The following is a 21498-nucleotide window of genomic DNA, read 5'->3' on the forward strand; positions in this document are numbered from 1 at the left end:
TATCACACTCTCAGGAAATCACCTAGGTAAATCACACTCTCTCTCAGGAAATCACCCAGGTATATCACACTCTCAGGAAATCGCCCAGGTAAATCACACTCTCAGGAAATCACCTAGGTAAATCACACTCTCTCTCAGGAAATCACCCAGGTATATCATGATTTCTCTCAGGAAATTACCTAGGTAAATCGGTAATTTACACCCTACCCTTCTGGAAGGCAGGAAATAGCCCAGTGGTAAAGCACTTGCTTGATGCATGGTCTGTCTAGGATCGATCCCCGTCAATCAATTCTCATTTTAGCCAGTGCACCATGACTGGTATATTAAAGGCCATGATATGTGCTATCCTGTCTGTGTGATGGTGCATATAAAAGGTCCCTTGCTACTAATACAAAAAATATAGCTGTTTTTTTCTCTAAGACTACATGTCAAAATTACCAAATGGTTGACATCCAATAGCCGAGGATTAATAAATCAGTGTGCTCGAGTGGTGTCATTAAAGAAAACAATCTTTAACTTTTCCTACCATTCTGCTAGCTGGTATATTAGAAATGCCATGTTGTTTGCTACTGGGACAGCTGTGGTGGCAGAACTCATCATAGGTTCCACCAGTCGGGCAGGATATGCTCAACTTTCGTTGACACCTAATATCATCACTGTTTTGATGGTGATTCATGAGTGCTATATTTATTTCAATGAGCTCTGTCATGTGCTAGTTTTGATTTAGTTAAGTGGTCTAGAAATGGCAGTCCTCTTTTGAGCAGTGCAAGAAGGATGCACTGTCCATAAAGTCTGCTTGGGATAATGGTTTTGTTGTTCAGATTTATAACAAAACCTGGTACAAAGCAGTGAGTTGCAATAATCAAAATACAAAATGATGCCATTAAAGTCTGTAATCTGCAGTCAGAGCTTCAATTATTACTCAATGGAACATGCATTATTATGAAAGTAAAATTGGGGTATTTGTTTTCTGCCACTTTTATGTTCACACAATCTAATTAAAATTAGCTCCACTATTACATGTGGATCTAACAGCAGCTCACTGGAGCTCATGTCCAGTTGACCTTTCATTCGACCAATCAAAACCCTACTTGCAAAATCATGCCAGTGATTTGAAAAGAATTTGAAAACATTCGGGATTATGCCGAGGGTATACGAAATGATTAGAGTGAATTACGAAGTATGCCGGAAACTAATTTCAATGTAAAATGTTTCAAGACGGAAAAAAACCATGATGGTATAGCCATAAAATCTGTTTATACTAGTATACAATCCAGAGTTTATTACTGCACTTTCCCCCCTGTTTTTTCAATGTTGAAATTGACCAACAAGTTCGCCTATTGCATAAAATTTTAATAGTCTCACCCGATATATTTTGAATTTGTATGCTCCCGAATAATGCTATAAAAGGCGAAGTGTAATTGGTCGATATTTAAATTGTTATTTATAGATGAAATGTAACCTGGACATGGGAGTCAACGCAATGCTGTTAGATCTACTGGTAACAGTAATTAACCAGTGGAGCTAATTTTAATTAGATTGATGTTCACATATAATATGTATAGGGCCCATTTTCAGATGCTGTCTTGTTTTGTTTTCATTACAATTTTCTCATCAAAAGTGATTTATATCTAAACTTTTCCATTTTGGTATTTTCAACCAGTGTTTTGTCATTTGTTGTACCTATGTTTTAACCAACCAAATGATTAAGAAGAAAATCAGCCTTGTAAAATTATAAATATGGCCACTGAATAGCCCAGTGATGTTATGGATTACAGCAAATTGTGTTGACCTGACTGGCAAACATGTGTATACGTTTTATTGTTTTTCAGATCAATGGTATTAACTATATACTCAATGTGAGTATCACCTGTACAAAACCGCCATTCATCCAAGATGGCCACTTCCTCCGCATTCCAGTCAACGACAACTACAGCGAGAAACTCCTTCCCTTCTTTTACCAAGCATTCCAGTTCATAGGTACGGTAGACCTCACTGCAAACTTATTTGTTATATTTTGTGTGGGTTTCAATGATTTTAATTATTAGTATAATAATGGGGAAACATTGATTTATATCTGGATTGCAATTAGGGCCTTCCTCTAAGTAGCAAACTGCACAAAATCTTGGCACATTCATTCCTTAAAATAAAAAATTCAATTTTTAAATAAACATTAAGAAAAAATGACATTTTCATTTTGCAATGCAAACTTATTTCTGATATTTTGTGTGGGTTTCAGTGGTTGTAATTATTAGTATAGTAGAGGGGAAACACCGATTTAAATTTGTAAAGATCTACCACCTGGCAGTAACCCTGTCATCAATGACTCAGGTAGGTGTGACTTTTTCTGCTGGCAACATGCAGATTTAATACATTTGCATTGCACCCCGTCAAGAACATATTGGTTTGATAGTGATCAGTATTGAGATACTCAGTTGTAGATCCATACAAATTGATATAGCTTAATAGATATTTTAATAATTCGATATCACAGAAGATACAGGCAAATCAAACCTCGCCATACTGGGGGAGCTATCATTCCTCTGAAACCTATTTAAGGAGGTTAATATTTAGTTCCCCATAACGTGAATAGTAAAAAAAGTATTAGTATCAATGCTTTATATGGTAATTATGGAAAGGGTATGGCTTGAACCTACTGATGGCAATTGCTGTAAGGCATTTACCGATGGCAGTTTTTGCTGTAGTATATAAATTATTGCTATAAGTTGAAGGAATAATATTTGGATTTTATATTTGTAGCAGAAGTTATTAGTTTAAAATTGATGTAGGTGAGCATTTCGCATACAGCTTAAACATTTAAAAAATTGACTTACGTTACACATTCTTACGTTTAACCCATAAAATGGCTCCCTTTAATGTAAGCAAGTAATCGTTTCCTAAATGTTTTTGAACTAGTTTATTAAGTTGAAAGTTAATTTTTGTATTTAGCTCTGTCAGTATTTAAGTTTTAAATTTTATTTTCATGTTTGTCATATACCTTTGTAACTATCTTGAATACTGAATTTATATATATTTTTTTATGTTAATCACATCTCTTTATGATAACTTGTTTTTTTTTTTAATTCTGTGTTCATGTTGTTGGACGCATGCTATTATCTTGACAACCGAGTTTGTTTTGTTCTGCAGACATGGTGCGTGAGGCGAACGGCTGTGTGATGGTGCACTGTCTGGCCGGGATCTCGCGCTCCCCGACTCTCGCCATCGCCTACATCATGAAGCACATGAACATGTCATCAGATGATGCTTACAGGTAACGAATATCAGACTGAACCTACGTTTCCATGTGTACAGTTTTTCTGTCTGTTTTCTGTGAATACATAAATCTGTATATTATTGAAATAATGTGTCTTCCATGTGTGCGTTTCCACGCTATCCACTATGTGTGATCCGTGTACATGAATTTGGAAGTGCTTTTCGAGCAGTTTTTCACACATCATGGAAGCACAGAATCCCACAAGAAATGACGTCATACAGAAAAAAGCATCAACATCAATATGTGCAAGAAGTCGAAACTGATCGATGATATTACGGTGTCCTTTCGAAATTAATGTTTGTCATGGAAATTATCAACACGGACGTAGATTTGTGGCTTCACACAACATGTACACAGAAAACGAACATATGGAAATGTAGCTTAATGGTGGCAACTGTGAGTGGCTATTTCTTTGTTGGATTCCCCATGTTCTTTGCTAGGTACACACCAAAAACAAGGAAAGGAAAGGTGTATGTTTAACAACACTTCAGCACATTTATAAACTTCACCTCCTTCAAAATTTGTTTGAGATTGTAAGTGAGAAAACCTGCTGTCACCATATAGGTTTCTCCTGCCAAAATAGCAGCAGTGTTTTAATGCACTTTTCATTATATACCTGTCAGTACCTATATTATTCCTAACTCTTAAACAGATTAAAAACAGTTTTAATATATATATTTGGGTATAAACTGTTCCATATCTGCTCAAATTTCAGTGTTGAGAATTTTTTTTTAAATAGCTGAAGAATTCTGAATTGCCACATTTCCTTCTGTCCCTATACATATTTAAAATTTCACTATTGTTTGTGGTCCTTTCCTTAAATACCATTTCAGTTACCATTTCAGTCCCATTTCCCTTTCACCAACCACATAGCCTTGCTATCTGTTGCTGTAGTTGATTGTATGTATTTTAAAATAAAGGGGTACAACTCTGATTAGAGCTTGTATAGATCTGTACAAAATATTCAAAATTCATTTTTTATATTTTGTCTACCAGATAATTTTGGTAATAAAAAGATAGTATTGGCTTTGAAATAGTTTTCCAAACTGGTAAGAGTTATTTCCCTTATACAGAAATATTTAAATGTAATATAGGGTTTATTATTTTAACTTTTTTTCTCTCTTTTTTTTTTAATGTTAAAACACATACAAAAACAACATACGAAATATCTGCATAGGCTGATGGTGAAACTAAGCTATTGACAATTGAAATAAATATGTACAAAATTTGTTTTCATATTTTGGTCCGTGTGACAGAGAGATGTGTGATCAGTGTATCCATGGATTAAATATGAAAATAAAAGGATGTCATACTGTGTAGTATGACATACCATAGCATATCAGCCAAACATGATACAAATAGTGGGTGAATGGCAGCTGTTTAGAACTGACTACTTGGAAAGTCTAGTGACACAGTCTTTCAATACTGAATTTGTTTTCACGACAAGATCAGGTGTAGTCCTATATTGTGTCTATATTTACCTATAGAAACTGCTCAAGATCTGGTGTCGTATATTGTTTATATACTTAATTATTGAAATTGGGCAAGATCTGGTGTGGTCATATATTATGTTTATATTTACTTAAAGAAACTGGGCAAGATCTGGTGTTGTATATTGTTTATATACTTAAAGAAACTGGGCAAATAAAAAGTTATTGTGACAAAGTAAGAATGCAAAATAAACTTGCCACAGGGAAAGTAATGCTCAGCATACATCTGCTGACTAGACGTCTGCATTGGCGATATCACCAACTTCCGACTGATCAGTCAATAAGTCTGTGTGTGTTGGGCAAAGATGTGACACTCACGTTTAATCTGATGTTTAGTGACATCATCTTCCATTATAACTGTCATAACACCGACAAGACTTTTTTATTAGCTTCTCATTACAACCAGTGCATCACAGCTTGTCAAAGGCCGTGGTATGTGCTTTCCTGTCTATGGGAAAGTGCATTAAAAAGATCCCTTGCTGCATATCGAAAAATGTAGCTGGTTTCCTCTGATGACTACGAATCAGAATGACCAAATGTTTGACATACAATAGCCGATGATTAATTAATCAATGGGCTCTAGTGGTGTTGTTAAACAAAACAAACCTTTTCTTATTAGCTAGTGTGTGCTGGCAAATAGTTTCAAACCTTTTTTAATTAGCTAGTATGTGCTGGCAAATAGTTTCAAACCTTTTTTTATTAGCTAGTGTGTGCTGGCAAATAGTTTCAAACTATTAATGGCAAATTAATCGATAGGGGTATGCTAAGAATAAGTTTCAAAATAAAAGTTCATCTCTTGCCTGGCTGACTGGCCATTACCAATCACAGTTGGACTGCCTATGCTTCCTTGCGCCAGCCAGTGCAGGCAATCCCACCTTCTCCCACCCCCACCCCTTCTTTCTGTCATGGGCAGAGGAGTTGGTGTGAGCCAACACTTGTGCCCATGACAAACGTATGCTACAACAGCTTGTTCTGAACATGCACATAAAACCAAGTCACTGGTTGACTGTAACCTGCAAGCTATGATCATTACTATCAAATTAATAAATTAAACACAGCCGATGTAACAATGTAAACATTGTTTATTTTGTAAAAACATAATATATAAACAATAGCTATATTAAATATATAAAGTAATTGAGAAATACTAACAAAAGCTACAACAAAGGTACCACAGAAGTTTAAGGATAAAATTTCCCCTATATTCTTAAATAACATAAAATTTACCAACAGCTAAACTACATATTGAAGGTTTTTTTCTTGGTCTTGGAAAAACAGTTAGAGTACACCATGCCCCAAAGGCTATTTCATTAAATTCACAGTATTAAAGGCAAATTCAGAGTCTGAATGTAAAAATTCCAAATTCCAGGCTATTTGTTTCAAATAGCCTGGTTTTAATTTTTTTGAAGTTTGATTTGAAAGTACCCAATTTTAAATAAAACTTATGATATATTTCCTAAATCCAGTATCAAGTCGGAATTTAGAAATAAAACCTTGGGCTTATTGTAAAAATGTTAATTAACTTCCCTTGCTACATAGTTAATGAATCCCATCTTGTTTTGTTTAAATTATCAAAGTACTGATAGAAAGAGATATTAAAATTCTCCAAGCATTCTGCAGTTATATTGCAAATGTTCATGTTATGTAGATCTCCCATCTACTTCTTGTCGAATGTGCCCTCTCCCTTGTAATTGCCGACGTATCCAGACCCAGACACTGTGTCAACCCGGCCTTCGGCACCTTTCCCCTTGCCAGACTCGTCAAACCTCTCCTTGTGTGAACCAGTGTACTTGCTGGTGTCAGTCATACGATCAACACCACCAGTTTTACTTTGGCCCTGAAATACAATTATACTTAAATGTTTAGTCATTGTGACACATAATTTAATCATTGTTCTGTCAAGTAGTCCCATACTGAAAGGGAACTACTGCAGCTTCACCATTCATCTCATTATCATCATCTGTATGGTTGTGATGTCAGAACACAAATGTCTTATATTTTATATGTTTTTGATGTCAGATCAAAAATGTCTTATATTTTATATGTTAGTAGTGTCTTTAAAAAGAAAAAAATCATTGTAAAACTTGATTTAGTCAACAGGCTTGTAACAATATTTATGGCATTTCAACAAATAAATGCATTTACATAACTTCAGTATATACATGTATATAGTCTAATGTATATACAGAGATAAAGATTGTTATAAATATCTATGGTTTAGCAATTGTAACCCTTGGGATAGTAATTGTAACACATGGGATAGTAATTGTAACATTTGGTTAAATAATTGTAACCCTTTGTTAAATAATTGTAACCTTTGGGTTAGTAATTGTAACCCTTAGGTTCTTAATTGTAACCCATGGTATAGTAATGGTAACACTTGTGTTAGTAATTGTAACATTTGGTTTAATAATTGTAACACTTGGTTAAATAATTGTAACCCATATAAGGTTTAGTAACGGTAAGTCTTGGGTTAGTAATTGTAAGTGTTGGTTTAGTGAGTGAATCACTCACCGTGGTTCCATGCATGGCGGGCCCCTTGCTGCTGATTTCATTGACCATCTTGGTGTACGCCTCGTCAGGATTCCCCAGTTTGTGATCTTTCTGATACTTGGCAGAGACTTCTTTCAACATGCTCTGGAATTGGTCTAGTGTGAGCTCTCTACAAATATAGCGCTTAACTTGTACTTCACAAGATTCAAAATAGCAGGAGAATCATTTATTAAAAAGTGTCAAATCTAGTTGAACATCGGAAATTAGTTTTTACCCAGTTCTACAATACACAACAAAAGTTGTAATCCAGTGACAAAACACAGAACTTAAAGGGACACACCCTAGTTATGGCTAGTTGTTAACCATTACGGCGTTGTTTTTCGCTATTAAACCCATTTTTTTCACAAATAAAATTGCACTTTACTTACCGTTTATTATTTAGAATATACATTTCCATTCAGCTGAAGTGTTTTTTGGTAATCCTGGTGTTTGTACTACCACAAAATGCATTTTTCGTATTTCTGAAAAACGGACGCACGTTTGAGAAAAAACCGTTGAGCAGACAAGATCTAATCTATTTTTAGACGGGATATTTCCATTTCAATGTCACAGACGTTGGTATACCACGTGACCGTTATCATTTTGGTTCGGTTTGTTTTCTCATGCACGGTTCGCGCAATCAACATCCGATTTGTTGTTGTTCATTTGTGAGATTTTTCTTCACAGTTCGTGAACATTTTCAGTAACAATAAAGTTCAGACAAGTAAGTATCTCAATACAAAACGTTACAAACCCTTAAAACCAATAATTTTGCTAAGTCCTACGAATTCTGGAGAGGGGATACAACCAGGACAGAACAGTTGGAACATGTCCAGGAGAGGTGAAAAGAACGCACCCCAAGTCTGTGAAATTTGTCGTGACATAGGCATTGTCGTGCTTCGAGCGACATCTACCGGTGACATCAGAATACAAACTTTCAAAATGATTTCAAGCAATTGGGACATGGGGATTCCCATGGTATTTATCGATATAAAACCTGCTTTTTCACTCCATTTGATAAAAAGTGATCTAAGTGTGTTACAGGTTTGTAGATTAACCAAATTATAATTTATTTTCGCTGGATAGAACTAGGGTGTGCGGCTTTAAATAGCTAAATTTGTCAAACGAGAAAAGATTAATTAGAGCATTGATAATAGGTCTGTTTTAGCTTTGTTCTGACACAAAACGTTTCTTCCTTTTTCTATACTCTGCATGCAATTTATTTATTTATTTTAAAATAATAAAATTTGTGTGAAATACTAAATAAATCACAACATGACTGGAATATATAACTTGCTTGATACCGGCTATTTAAAATAAGCAGTGTATCGATACATACTTGCTTCCCTTGGTCTTGTGTTTGCTGAAGGCAATGTCAGTGTCTGTGGTGGTGAGGTTCTTGCCGTACAATTTGCAGTCTTTGAACAGCTTTGTGACATTCTTGTCCGTTATGGTTTTCTTCTTACCACCGGTAACACCAAAGTTGCAGAATGCTTCAAACTGGGCATTAAAGTCGGCCATATTTGATAGATGATTTGGTATGCTGTGAGAAAAAATAAAGAAAACATTTTTGTAAAAGAATTATCATGTCGGTCTTTTTCACAGAGAGATAAATAATGGTAAAGACATGAGAGGTATTGTATTTTTGATAATGCAAATAGTTGCATTAAAAATGTTTTACAAAATAAACATTTTAGAAAAATTAATACATGCATCAATATCTCCTAGTACTCAGTATGTTATTTCTGATTTTACAAAATTGATAATTTTATGATTTATAAACTTTTATCCACTCCATAATTTACCAGTATATGGAATATATTTATAAATTGCAAAGTTTCAAAAAAGTTACTGCTTGTATGCAACTTTGAGTAACCTTAAAAGCAAACTGAAAATTAAATACTGTTCTACACTTTTATCCAAATATAATGAGGTCAATCAAGCCTAAAGGTAAGATTTTGTCTTCACTTTTCTAAACAAGACACAAAAATAGTAAAGCCATTCTTGATTTAAATATCAAAATATTGTAATTGTCTGGCAACCATTAAAGGGACATTCCTGAGTTTGCTGCACTTTTTAAGATGTTATCAACGAACAGAGACTTTTTAACGATTGTAATTACATATCAAATATATTTTTCTGCATAAAATATTAGTGGCTGTATATTAAACCTGTTGTGATCGTTCTAACATTTGTACTAGGTTAAATTTCATATTTCCTAAAATATAGTTTTTTTTGTACGTACGAAATTATTTGAAGACAAAATCCAGTTTGGGCATCTTACAAATATTAAGACGACCCGAAACACATTGAATAAACAGACAGTGATATTCTAAGCAAGTAAATATATTTAATATGTAAGTTTAATTGTAGAAAATATTTTATGAGTCGGAAACATCTGACAATGTAGCAAACTCAGGAATGTCCCTTTAATATATTAGTTATATATACGTAAGTAACCCAGTGTATACAGCGAACATTTACCAAGTACTGAGACTGAATCTCGTCTTACTGACTGCTGAAATGTTATAAATTGTGTATTTAATTGCTTATCGCTACCTTTCATGATTGTTTTTCAGTGGAATTAATTATTGAATGTTTAACGACACCCCAGCATGAAAAATACATTGGATATTGGGTGTCAAACTATGGTCATTTTTCAGTGGTTAATTTATAATGTGGTAATTGTGACACATAATGTGACAAAAGAAGCTGGTGCTGTTAATATTTCTCAATGTGTTAATTTTCTTCCAATTTCCTTCATGAATCAGTCTGAAAGGCCACTCTCAAGATTATTGGATGTCTGCTGCCGGAGTCATTGTCCATTTGCTCGTTTAGCTTAGTGCCGTATTGAAGAGGGTTCTAAAGGACTTGGAATTAGGTTTTTGACTTCATCATTATGTATGTTTGGCCATTCACTTACAAAAAATGTGTGGCTTGCTTGTACACGTACATATTACTGTATATTGACTGACTACAATGTGAGTCATCGAGGCATGCTTGGGCTGGCTGTGTTCACTTAACTGAAGACTACGAACTGAGACGACTGGCTCAGACTCAGTACTATGCACATAGTACGGTGTCCGGGCTTGTTGTAAATAAAGAGGTTGCTACGTGAGATTACAGTGTCATAAAAGAGCCCTTAGCTCACAGCCTTGAATGGTTGTTGTAATCTGTGTGTGAAGTTTATGACAGTTGGAACTCTGCTCTTCAGACATGATACAACTTGCTGTAATAATAGTATTGAAATGTTCTGGGCCAGGCTGTTCAAAGCATAGGTTAAATAACTCGGGGTTAGTGTAATATTTTTCTTTTAATTATTTTTGCACAAATACAAAATAAACTTTAGATTTGCTTATGTGTGGATACCTTTGGTTGCTCTACATCAAGTCTTAAGTTGTTATTTGTACTCATCCAGTCGTTGGGTTTTGAATATTTGTGTTAATCGCTGATTAATGTTTGAACAACCTGCCCCAGATAAGGTAGAACAATTCTATATATTACACCTGTCATCTGTTTTACAAACCGGTCTTAGCTAACTTACTGTTTGAACAACCGGCCCCCAATAGGGTAGAACAATTCTATATATTACACCTGTCATCTGTTTTACAGACCGGTCTCACTGGCATCAGCCTTGTAGGTTCATTCCAAACATTGGCTCCCACCCAAGTTCTACTTGCTCAATGGGCATTTGTAATGGTCCTACACTAGTAATGGTCCAATGATTGATTCCAATCAAAAATTGATTGGTTAGGCTTGACTTATGTTATAATTGATTATAAAAAAACCCATAGTTGATTGTTGTGAAAAATGTGAACTGTAGTTATACCTACAGCTTAGATGATGGAATTGATATAAATATGCTGGTGTTTGTACGTAAGGAAAACAGGTTTTAATGTTAAGGGTAGCAATTTGTATGGTCGAACATTAACTCTTGTCCTGGACAGACAACCCATTGTCCGTCCCACAGGGATCACATTTCTTTCATACTGTAATTTACTAAAAAAAAAAAAAAAAATTCCAAGCTGATTGATTTGTAAATTGCACACACAAATTGTATTTCTTTGTTAAACCAAACTGAAATTATTTACAAAGAAATATTTTAATAGAATGATGGGATGGGCTATAGATAGCTGGAATATACGACAAGGAATGTGTGCTTGCACATTAATTGGAAATCAAGTTAAAATTAATTAATTAATGAATCTGTTTGATTGTTATATCAATATGCATTTTAGAAGTAGAATATTTATGAGGTTTGATAAGTAATGGGATCTGTTCTTCTCGGTGGACCATTGGATTATTTCTAGTTCCAAATTCTACTTAATGACTCTTGAGGTTATGGTATGTGTTGCCTAGGAATAGCTTTTATGGTGGGAATTGGTGTTTTCTCTCACCGTTAGATTAGTTGTCACAATTACTATGTGCCAAACTTGTAATACTAACGGATTAAACAATATGCAGGTTAGAGTATCAAGGAACAGTGTTGTATTATCTGATTCACTAAGTCATGTGAGTTTGTTGACTTTTGAAAATAAGCATCATGTTAGTTACTATGCTACGTAGCAGGTAAAACCGGTAACATTAGTGTTTGCCTTTTGAAAAGGTATATGTAAGAAATGTAAGCAATTGTTTAGGTGTATTATGTAGCAATAATTTCTGCAGCAATCTTTACTATATATGAACTGAAGAGATTTTATTTAAATACAAAATTTATTTGCTAAAACAGGATACTCATTACATCTTAATGTATCAACTAAACTCAGTTTTAGTTTTTTGATAGAAATTAAATAAAATGTGCAGTATTTGTTACAAAGAAAATAATGGGTGTGGTTTTGCTATAAAAGCAGCAGTGCAACTTGTAGTGAATTGGCTGCCATTATTGATATGGCATCTGTGTGGTATATCATATATGTGACGCATATTCATTGGCTATTCGATGAGTCACCGTAACACAGGCTTGCTTTATTCCAGATAATATAGAATATTACCAGCAACTGTGTGCTGGCCACATTGATTTGCTACACTCAATGTAACAGTGTAAATAACGTTTTCCTATGAGTGTCCGCATAATTCAGCCTCCATTACTCATCAGAATACATTAATATTAAGTGCATACAGATATTAATATACGTATGGTCAATAAACTCAATAATAATAAATGATTGTGTTACTTAGTCTAGCCAGTGATGGCAGCTAGACACTGTGCAACAGTGACACTCTCTGTTACACTATGTTTATCTGGTTGTTAAGGAAGCCATTCTTATAGCCATGTAGCTAGAGTGCAAGTAATGAAACTAGACATCAAACTTATTATGCAGTGCATGTATTTAATAATGTTTATGTCTAAATGAAAATAAAATATTGCCTTAAATGCACACAAGTCATGGAAACCTTACCTGCACTTATTTGTCAGTGTGTGTGTACTCAAACAGTTCCGTATGGATCTGACTGCAAATAAAGCCGGCGATCAGACGATTGTTGGACTGTGTCGGGTGTAGCCAATCACAGACACTGTATGTAAATGTAAACAACCATAGTTGCTGAACAACAGGCTGTGTTATCTAAACGTCTTTAATAGAATCACTTATTATTTATGGCAATTGTCATGTGTGAATTCATTTTTGAGAATATCAATCAATAAACTCACTGACCCGATAAGCAGGCGTTGTGTATTCTGCCGTGTGCATATGTTACATGGATTATTTATATTAGACCCATGCTCTATGTGAAGACACTGAAATTGACATGACAACTGTATAAGAACATGTACACACAAGTATTCAAATGACACTACATTTTGATATATAAAATGTTCCGGCTGTCATTTGTCAGCTCAGTCATTGTGTGGCTATCTTTGTAATTGTTCAAGTGGTGAGACTGTTTAAACATGTACATGGTCACAGCACACTTAATGAGACTTGTCGATCTGTATACAACTCTGTTAATGTACTGTGTTTAATACACACAATGCTTTGGATTACGTTTCATAACACCACAGTACCAGCCAGTGCTGTGCCTCTAACATCACAACATTTTATAACTGCTTGCTACTGAGTCATCATTTTACAAGAAGTCATTTTAATGGTTGATTGGACGAGGCTAAGGTGATAAAGAGAAGCAATATTTCAGTGTACACCCATTTGTTTTGGTGCTACACTATATGAAATTATCACTCATTCATGCATAATAAAAATCTACAAATAAAGATGTTGTAATTGCAATCTGTCAAAGAATGCTGAATATTTAATAACCTGGTGATTATGTTTTAGCTAATTCTCCTGAGTTTCAGTTAGATTTGATTTTGAGTTTCAGATTGCCCATATATAAATACATATACATGCACATATATACATATAGAGATAGAGATAGAGACAGACAGATAGATAGATATAGACATAGACAGGCAGGCAGGCAGGCAGGCAGGCAGGCAGGCAGGCAGACAGACATATATACAGTCAGACCTCGTTACAACGACATTTACACCATCCAACTACAAATTGTTGGAAACAAATGTACATCAGTGTTATTCTGTTCATTACACCTTCCGACACCACCTCTTTATGACAACATTATATAATCACAAATACCGTACCACATTGGCAGTATGCACACAACCACTTAGAATCCTTGAACTCATAGTGAGCCGACGGTCACATGCTGTCCGAACTACCGATGTCTGATAAATCTATAGAAGTGTATTGCTTTTGCAAATAAGCCTTTATTCAACCAATTAATGGATTAATTTCGAATAATCAAATCTTCTATTTTCATGATTTTTGTAAATGAAACGGGTACCAGTCGTAGATGTCTTTAACCAAGGAATGATTAGACTGGCGGAGAACGTGCCTTGTTTAATATATTTAGTGATGTTTTTAAAAACATATTTAGTATATATGTACATATATTTGTTGTTTTTAATAATAATTGTAATACATTAATTATTTAAATGCTATTCAGTAATCAGTTAATATCTTTTGTTACGTCATTTTGACAAAGGAGATAACTCATGACATTTCGATACAACAGCAATTTCGATATAACAACGAAGTGACCCAAGGACGAACATGGTTGTTGTGTGGGTCATGGTACAGAGAGATGCTGGTGAAGATGAATGTTGAGTAGTGTATGAAGAATCATGTGGGTCATGGTACAGAGAAATACTGGTGAAGATGAATGTTGAGTAGTCTGTGAAGAATCATGTGGGTCATGGTACAGAGAGATACTGGTGGAGTAGTGTATGAAGAATCGTGTGGGTCATGGTACAGAGAGATACTGGTGGAGTAGTGTATGAAGAATCGTGTGGGTCATGGTACAGAGAGATACTGGTGAAGATGAATGTCGAGTAGTGTATGAAGAATCGTGTGGGTCATGGTACAGAGAGATGCTGGTGAAGATGAATGTTGAGTAGTGTATGAAGAATCATGTGGGTCATGGTACAGAGAAATACTGGTGAAGATGAATGTTGAGTAGTCTGTGAAGAATCATGTGGGTCATGGTACAGAGAGATACTGGTGGAGTAGTGTATGAAGAATCGTGTGGGTCATGGTACAGAGAGATACTGGTGAAGATGAATGTCGAGTAGTGTATGAAGAATCGTGTGGGTCATGGTACAGAGAGATACTGGTGAAGATGAATGTCGAGTAGTGTATGAAGAATCGTGTGGGTCATGGTACAGGGAGATACTGGTGAAGATGAATGTCGAGTAGTCTGTGAAGAATCGTGTGGGTCATGGTACAGAGAGATACTGGTGAAGATGAATGTCGAGTAGTGTATGAAGAATCGTGTGGGTCATGGTACAGAGAGATACTGGTGAAGATGAATGTCGAGTAGTGTATGAAGAATCATGTGGGTCATGGGAGATACTGGTGAAGATGAATGTCGAGTAGTGTATGAAGAATCGTGTGAGTCATGGTACAGGGAGATACTGGTGAAGATGGAATGTCGAGTAGTCTGTGAAGAATCGTGTGGGTCATGGTACAGGGAGATACTGGTGAAGATGAATGTCGAGTAGTGTATGAAGAATCGTGTGAGTCATGGTACAGGGAGATACTGGTGAAGATGAATGTCGAGTAGTCTGTGAAGAATCGTGTGGGTCATGGTACAGGGAGATACTGGTGAAGATGAATGTTGAGTAGTACTGTCAAATCTGGTTATTTGAATGTACCTCGTGCAACAAAAATATATTCAAATAAGTGGCATATTCAATAAACCAAAGTTACTATTTCGTCATACGATATACCCAATTAAGACCTCTTCATGATTTATGCAAACCCAAATTACAATTCTCCCAATTTGGGCCTCTTGACATGTGCAATTTTCATTGGAAACCGTTAAGTATTCTGGGTTAATAAAATACTGATTCCAAGTTCCATATTGTGACTCTGTTATCATTATCAAATTTGTTTATAAACAAAATAAATACAAGAGGCTGTTTGTAGCGCCTAAAGAGAGCTACTGGTGAAGATGAAAATTGTCAAGTTTGTCAAGTTGTGATCTGAATGTAACCAACAAGGTAATAGTGTCAACAGCAAGTTTTATTTAATAAAAAACACAATACATAAGCAATAGCTATATTAAAAATAAAGTAAAACAACAACTAACAAAAGCAGCAACACAAGTATCACAGACGTTTAGTAACAAAATATGATATGTCCTCAGATAAAATTCATCAACACCTAAAACCTGCACAACAAAATTACATTCTTGAACTTTGACAATGGCATAATTATATGTTAATTAATTGAATCTAGTGGTATTGAGAATATTCAAACTGGTATTGTTAATATTTAATACTAATTCAATCTGGTGGTGTTAATATGGAATACCAATTAAATCTGGTGGTTTTAATGATGAATACTAATTCTGTCTTGATCTTGTGCAGTTAAGTGTGAATAGTTTTCAAACATTCTCTGATCTTAGTGTGTTTTGTCGTATGTGCCCTCTCCTCTGTAATTTTCAACATATCCCGATGTTGATACAATGTCCACCCGGCCCTCGGCTCCTCTCCCGTGGCCAGACTCATCAAACCTCTCCCTGTGTGACCCTGTGTATAGGGTGGTGTCTGTCATATGTTCCACGTCGCCAGTTATGCTCATGCCCTGAAATAAGATTATTTATTTATTTATTCATTATATATTTTGAATCAGAACTGTCAGTATATTAATTGGTGCCAGATGTTTTGAAATCCAGTTATGCCCCTTTAAAAAAAACCCACCCTACCTCTCACGTCCACCCATTTTCCTGGTTTGACCTGATGATAAAATGGACAAATAAATTAATTAATGTTTAAATGTTTAACCACACCTCAGTAAAAAAAAAAGTAAAGTTTGTTTTGTTTAACAAAGTCACTGGAACACATTAATTAATCATCGACTATTGGATGTCAAAACATTTGGTAATTGTGACACATAATCATCAGAGAAAATCTGCTACATTTTTCAAATAGGGATCCTTTACATGCACTTTCCAACAGACAGGATAGCACATACCACAGCTGTGGGACACTTGTTGGGATGAAAAAAACAAATAATGGTACGACCGAGGGAATTTGATTCTTTGACCCAAGTATACAGGCGTGTGCTCTACCAACTGAGTAAGATCCCACCTTACCCCAATACAGTTGAAGTTTGTTTTGTTTAACAACACCACTCATATTGTGCCCCCCCCAGCTCTGAAAATGGGGGGGGGGGCACAATATGATTTGGCCCCCCCCCCCCAGTTTAAAAGCGATAGAAGTAAGCATTTGAATGAATATTTGTATTTCTACACTGACCAATTTTCTGGGAAGTTCAGAAGAATGTAGCTTATAATTCATCATATTATTAGGACATTGTTTTAGTATGACGGGACTTGATTATAATAGGACCCCCACCCCAACCACTTCTAAACAATAACTGACTTAATCGCGTGATAGATTTACTGATGCCAAGGTGTATTACCGATCAGTATACTTTGAAGTATTTGATCTCATAATCGAGAAAATTAATCAGAGATTCAGCCAAAATTCCATTGATATCCCTGTAGCAATGAGCAGTTGTTGATGTCTGCTGTAAACCAACGTGACCACACAGTCGATACCGAAATCCCAACGATTCTTAAAATGTACAAAAATGATATCGACTTGAAACAGCTTGCATTTGAACTGAAATGTCTCCCTGACTTCATCAACACAGCACGAGAAACTTGACCTGACCTTTATGGAGCTCTGAAGAAGGTGACATCTGTGTGGACGCTGGTCTCCATGCTACGAGACGTCAAGACTGGACTTTTATGTTCAGGGAGCTGAAAAAACTACTTCAAATTTACCGTACCATCCCAGTCACCAGTGCCACAGCAGAGCGATAATTTTCTGCTCTCAGGCATCTCTTGAACAATGTTGTTATATTGAATGTTCATCACAATCTTGCAGATGACCTCGACTTGCGAGAGATTGCGAAATCATTCACTGGTGCAAATGAACGTCGCATCAATTACTTTGGACAGTTTTAAAGTAAACCATCATTTGACAAATAGACAAAACAATCTAAAGTCTCACAACAGAATTTACTTCCAGGTGAGAGTTCATTAATCATGGTCCACAATAGTTCCTAACTGAGACAGGTTTTGTCGTTCACATATTCACTTCTAGTAATTGGGATAGAATTTAAATGATTTGTATTTTTAAATGGAAGGTATTTTAGCTGGATTTTGGTCATGGTATTTTGTAACACACTGAATTTAAATTTTGGGACATGGGTGTACAGCGGACCAGGTTCTTGTACCACTGGCATGGATAGCCAGATGTGGACATCTAGATGGAAATCTTCCCAACGAGAACACGTTCTATTAGCAATCTTGACCTGAAGCTGAGTAATTTAATGTGGAAAGCAGTGGCAGATGGTATTTGTGTAGTGAGACCTAATCTTGTACGACTTCTAACGTCCCGCAGGGATAAGTACTGGGCAGTATAAGCTGACTGATTCTTTAGAGCAGTCATGAGATTGTCAAAACATCCTTTGGACTCTCCTTGTGCACAGGTACGACATTGAATATACTACTGCTTTTGAAATGCAGACATCGTGCTTGAGACAATATTTTGGAACTGTTGCTTTAAATTGCACAATATGAACTTGAATTACTTCGCTTTGAGGCTTGGCCTAATAATTGGTAAGTAATTTTAAAGTATGTCGGTGACTTGGTGTTTGTCCTGTGCATATTAACCCACAACTGTACCCGTAATTGGTGTTATCCCTACAAATATCCCAAACAGAAGAGTAGCAAACACAACACCACCACTCTACTCCCAAAACAACATGCACATATACACACTCCTGAGCACTCTCTAAATTGCTGTATAACATGTTATTGGATTTTCTTTTAATTTCAAATATGAACTCGCATTTAATAAGTGCCATCTTCCGACGCCTATGCCACTAGAGCACATTGATTAATTAAACATTGGCTATTGGATGTCAAACACTTGGTAATTCTGACGTGTAAGTCATCAGAGGAAACCCGCTACATTTTTCCATTAGCAACAAGGCATGTTTTATATGCACTTTTCCACAGACAGGAAAGCATATACCACAGGCTTTGACCAGTTGTGGTGCACTGGTTGGAATGAAAAAAAACCCAATCAGTTGAGTGGATCCACTGAGGTGGTTCGATCCTGTGACGCAAGCACCTTAAGTGAGCACTGAACTGACTAATCTAAATACCACCTGTACAACCAGTGTGTTTTTGGTTGTCCCAATACATACGTACTAGCTCAAACTCCATTTTTATCCCTAATTCTGGTTGTCACAATACATACAGTACTAGCTCAAACTTCATTTTTATCCCTAATTCTGGGAGGAAAACCCCCAGCTTAAACTTCTATAAGCATTGTGATGATCAGGAACATATATATATATATATATATATATATATATTCTGATATTCTAAACAAGAAATTGTATTTAATGTAGACCTTCAGTGATTAAAAATGCTCAATTAGTCACAAATGTCTTACAGTGTCTGCAAACCAAGGTTACATTAGTCTCTTTAGTAGCTGTTTAGCTAGTTTAAATAAATGATAAGTGTAACACTCACTGTAGTGTGATGCAAACCAGGTCCATGGGTGCAGACTTCACTGACCATCTTGTCATAGGCTTCGTCAACACTTCCCAGTTTGTGGTCTTTCTTGTACTTCACAGCGACTTCCTTCATCAGGGCTTGGAGCTGATCCAGTGTCAGCTCTCTACAAAGATAGCGATAAATCATAATCCAGTGACAAAATACAGAACAATGTAGTATGTACTTAAATAGCACAACTTGTCATTCTGGAAAATGGAAATTGAATATAGACCTGTGCTGGTTAAATTGCTCACAGATCTGCTATAAGTTACATGTTGTTTTTAATATATTCTGTACAATTAGTTGATAAAGTAACAGTAAAATATTTATTTTCAAATCCAAATGGTAAATACAATCTGACCATGACACTTGTTAATTATTTAAAATAAGCGGTGTATCAATACGTACTTGCTTCCCTGGGTCTTGTACTTGCTGAAGGCAATGTCGGTGTCTGTAGAGGTGAGGTGCTTTCCATACAACTTGCAGTCTTTGAACATCTTCGTGACATTCTTGTCGGTTATTGTTTTCTTTTTACCACCAGCAACTGGTCCACTGACACCAAAGTTGCAGAATGCGTGAAAGTGGTCGTTAAATCCAGCCATCTTGATAGTATCTTTACGAAACTGTGGGCAAAAACAAGAGAGAGTAAACTTTATGACAATGATAATTATGATTCATCATAGGTATGTGTGTTTGTAAAATGATAATTATGCTAAGCCGGTATATATTTTGATGCTATTTTGAAGATGTGATATGAAACTGTAAAACCAGTCTAGGAACAGTCAAACCTGGCTGTATCACTTTGCAGTGATTCAGTTTCAGAAACCTTGATATTAATAAAGCTATCCTTATCAAAATATAATTTCTCTTCCTTAATTCAATTTACATGTAATAAAAACATTTTAGTCAAAAACAACATATATACCGCTAATTAAAAAGAGATTGGTTTTTTAAAAAGGATATTCCCATTATGGATAGTATCTTATTTAGGGATGTTTTTGAAACTTAGAAAGCAGTGAAGTCATGAGATGATTTTGTGAAGATATGTTGGGGGGGGGGGGGGGGGGGGGGGGGGGGGGGGGGGGGGGGGGGGGAAGGTCGGTGGAGACAGATTTTTGGTGAGGTAGCAGAACAATATATGTTTTTAAAATAAAAGACATGATACTATTAATGAGTTTTTCATTGTTTTAGTTCTGTAGTTACTGTCATTGTTTCATTGTACTGCATTAAAATGTTGAGTTGGGTTGAGGCCACTAGTCTTCATTGAGAAGTCCCCATTACCGGTCAAATTTATTACACTGTACCTGCCATTACAAGATAATTATTTATTGTATATATGCAGACACTTATCATTAATGTGTTCATATTATTATTTTATTTGTCATTGATTCCCATCCAGTAATATAAAGCAAAAATATATATATTGCTGGTCTCTGGTCAGAATGTGCAGAATTTTTTTTTTTTTTCTCAAATTTCCCATAATCGCTACAACAGTGCCATCTATACTAGAAATAATGCTGTGCCATTTCCAATAATATTGTGATGTGATGACCACAACATTGTGTCCAAATGAGGTAATTTAGGGGAAAAGTTACAGTAAACTTTTAGAAAATGTGATGGAAAGCATTTAGGGTACCAGGACAAATGAGGGCACCATGGCCAATAAGACTGGATCATGGCAGATGAGGAGGACATAAAATATATACATAATTATATATATACATATACCCACCTTTTCTGTGCAATCCAGGCTTTTCCAGAAACAAAGAAAAAACAAAAGTCACGTCGCCGCATCAACTCTGGAACTTCAGTCCGACCAGAGACCCAACTATTTTTGGTTTGGCCTGAAGTGTTTTTTCAGTTTTGAGAAGTCAGCTGACTATGCCAAATAAATTTAGTTTAAATTTAGGATTGGTTAATATTTTTCAAATGCTTTATTTTGGCTGTGCTTAGTGTCATTTTCTTGGATATTTAACTCTTTATATTTAGCTTTAGCATGTTTGTTTTACCATAGCTTAATTTAACAACCATCTGTATGGGTTCCTCCCCTTTTACTTATTTACGAAAGTTCATATACTTCTAGTCTTTCCCAAACACCTTTTGTTT

General features: G+C 35.5%; 2 protein-coding genes across 9 annotated transcripts in view; one reads left to right on the plus strand and one right to left on the minus strand.

Annotated features, from left to right (window-relative positions):
- Nucleotides 1-21498, plus strand: part of LOC121371839 — a 71636-nt gene that overhangs the window by 37632 nt on the left and 12506 nt on the right. For all 3 annotated transcript variants that reach the window (XM_041498031.1, XM_041498032.1, XM_041498033.1), the window contains exons 6-7: nucleotides 1833-1980; nucleotides 3148-3271. In XM_041498031.1, coding sequence (XP_041353965.1) covers nucleotides 1833-1980; nucleotides 3148-3271 — 272 coding nt within the window. The remainder of the gene's footprint in view (nucleotides 1-1832; nucleotides 1981-3147; nucleotides 3272-21498) is intronic.
- The window catches only part of LOC121371841 (tubulin polymerization-promoting protein family member 2-like), a 33794-nt gene continuing 18124 nt past the window's right edge, over nucleotides 5829-21498 (minus strand). For 3 of the 6 annotated variants that reach the window (XM_041498037.1, XM_041498036.1, XM_041498035.1), the window contains 3 exons: nucleotides 19801-20015; nucleotides 19369-19516; nucleotides 15816-16397 (listed from right to left, as the gene is read on the minus strand). In XM_041498037.1, the coding sequence (XP_041353971.1) occupies nucleotides 16215-16397; nucleotides 19369-19516; nucleotides 19801-19994 (525 nt within the window). In that variant the 5' untranslated portion in view covers nucleotides 19995-20015 and the 3' untranslated portion in view covers nucleotides 15816-16214. Of the gene's footprint in view, nucleotides 6602-7278; nucleotides 7427-8635; nucleotides 8840-12695; nucleotides 12849-15815; nucleotides 16398-19368; nucleotides 19517-19800; nucleotides 20016-21498 lie in introns of those variants that run through there. The other 3 variants (XM_041498041.1, XM_041498038.1, XM_041498039.1) reach the window with 2 other exon arrangements.

The sequence above is a fragment of the Gigantopelta aegis genome, chromosome 4 (genome assembly GCF_016097555.1).
Source record: "Gigantopelta aegis isolate Gae_Host chromosome 4, Gae_host_genome, whole genome shotgun sequence".
In the NCBI taxonomy this organism is placed as follows: Eukaryota; Metazoa; Mollusca; class Gastropoda; order Neomphalida; family Peltospiridae; genus Gigantopelta; species Gigantopelta aegis.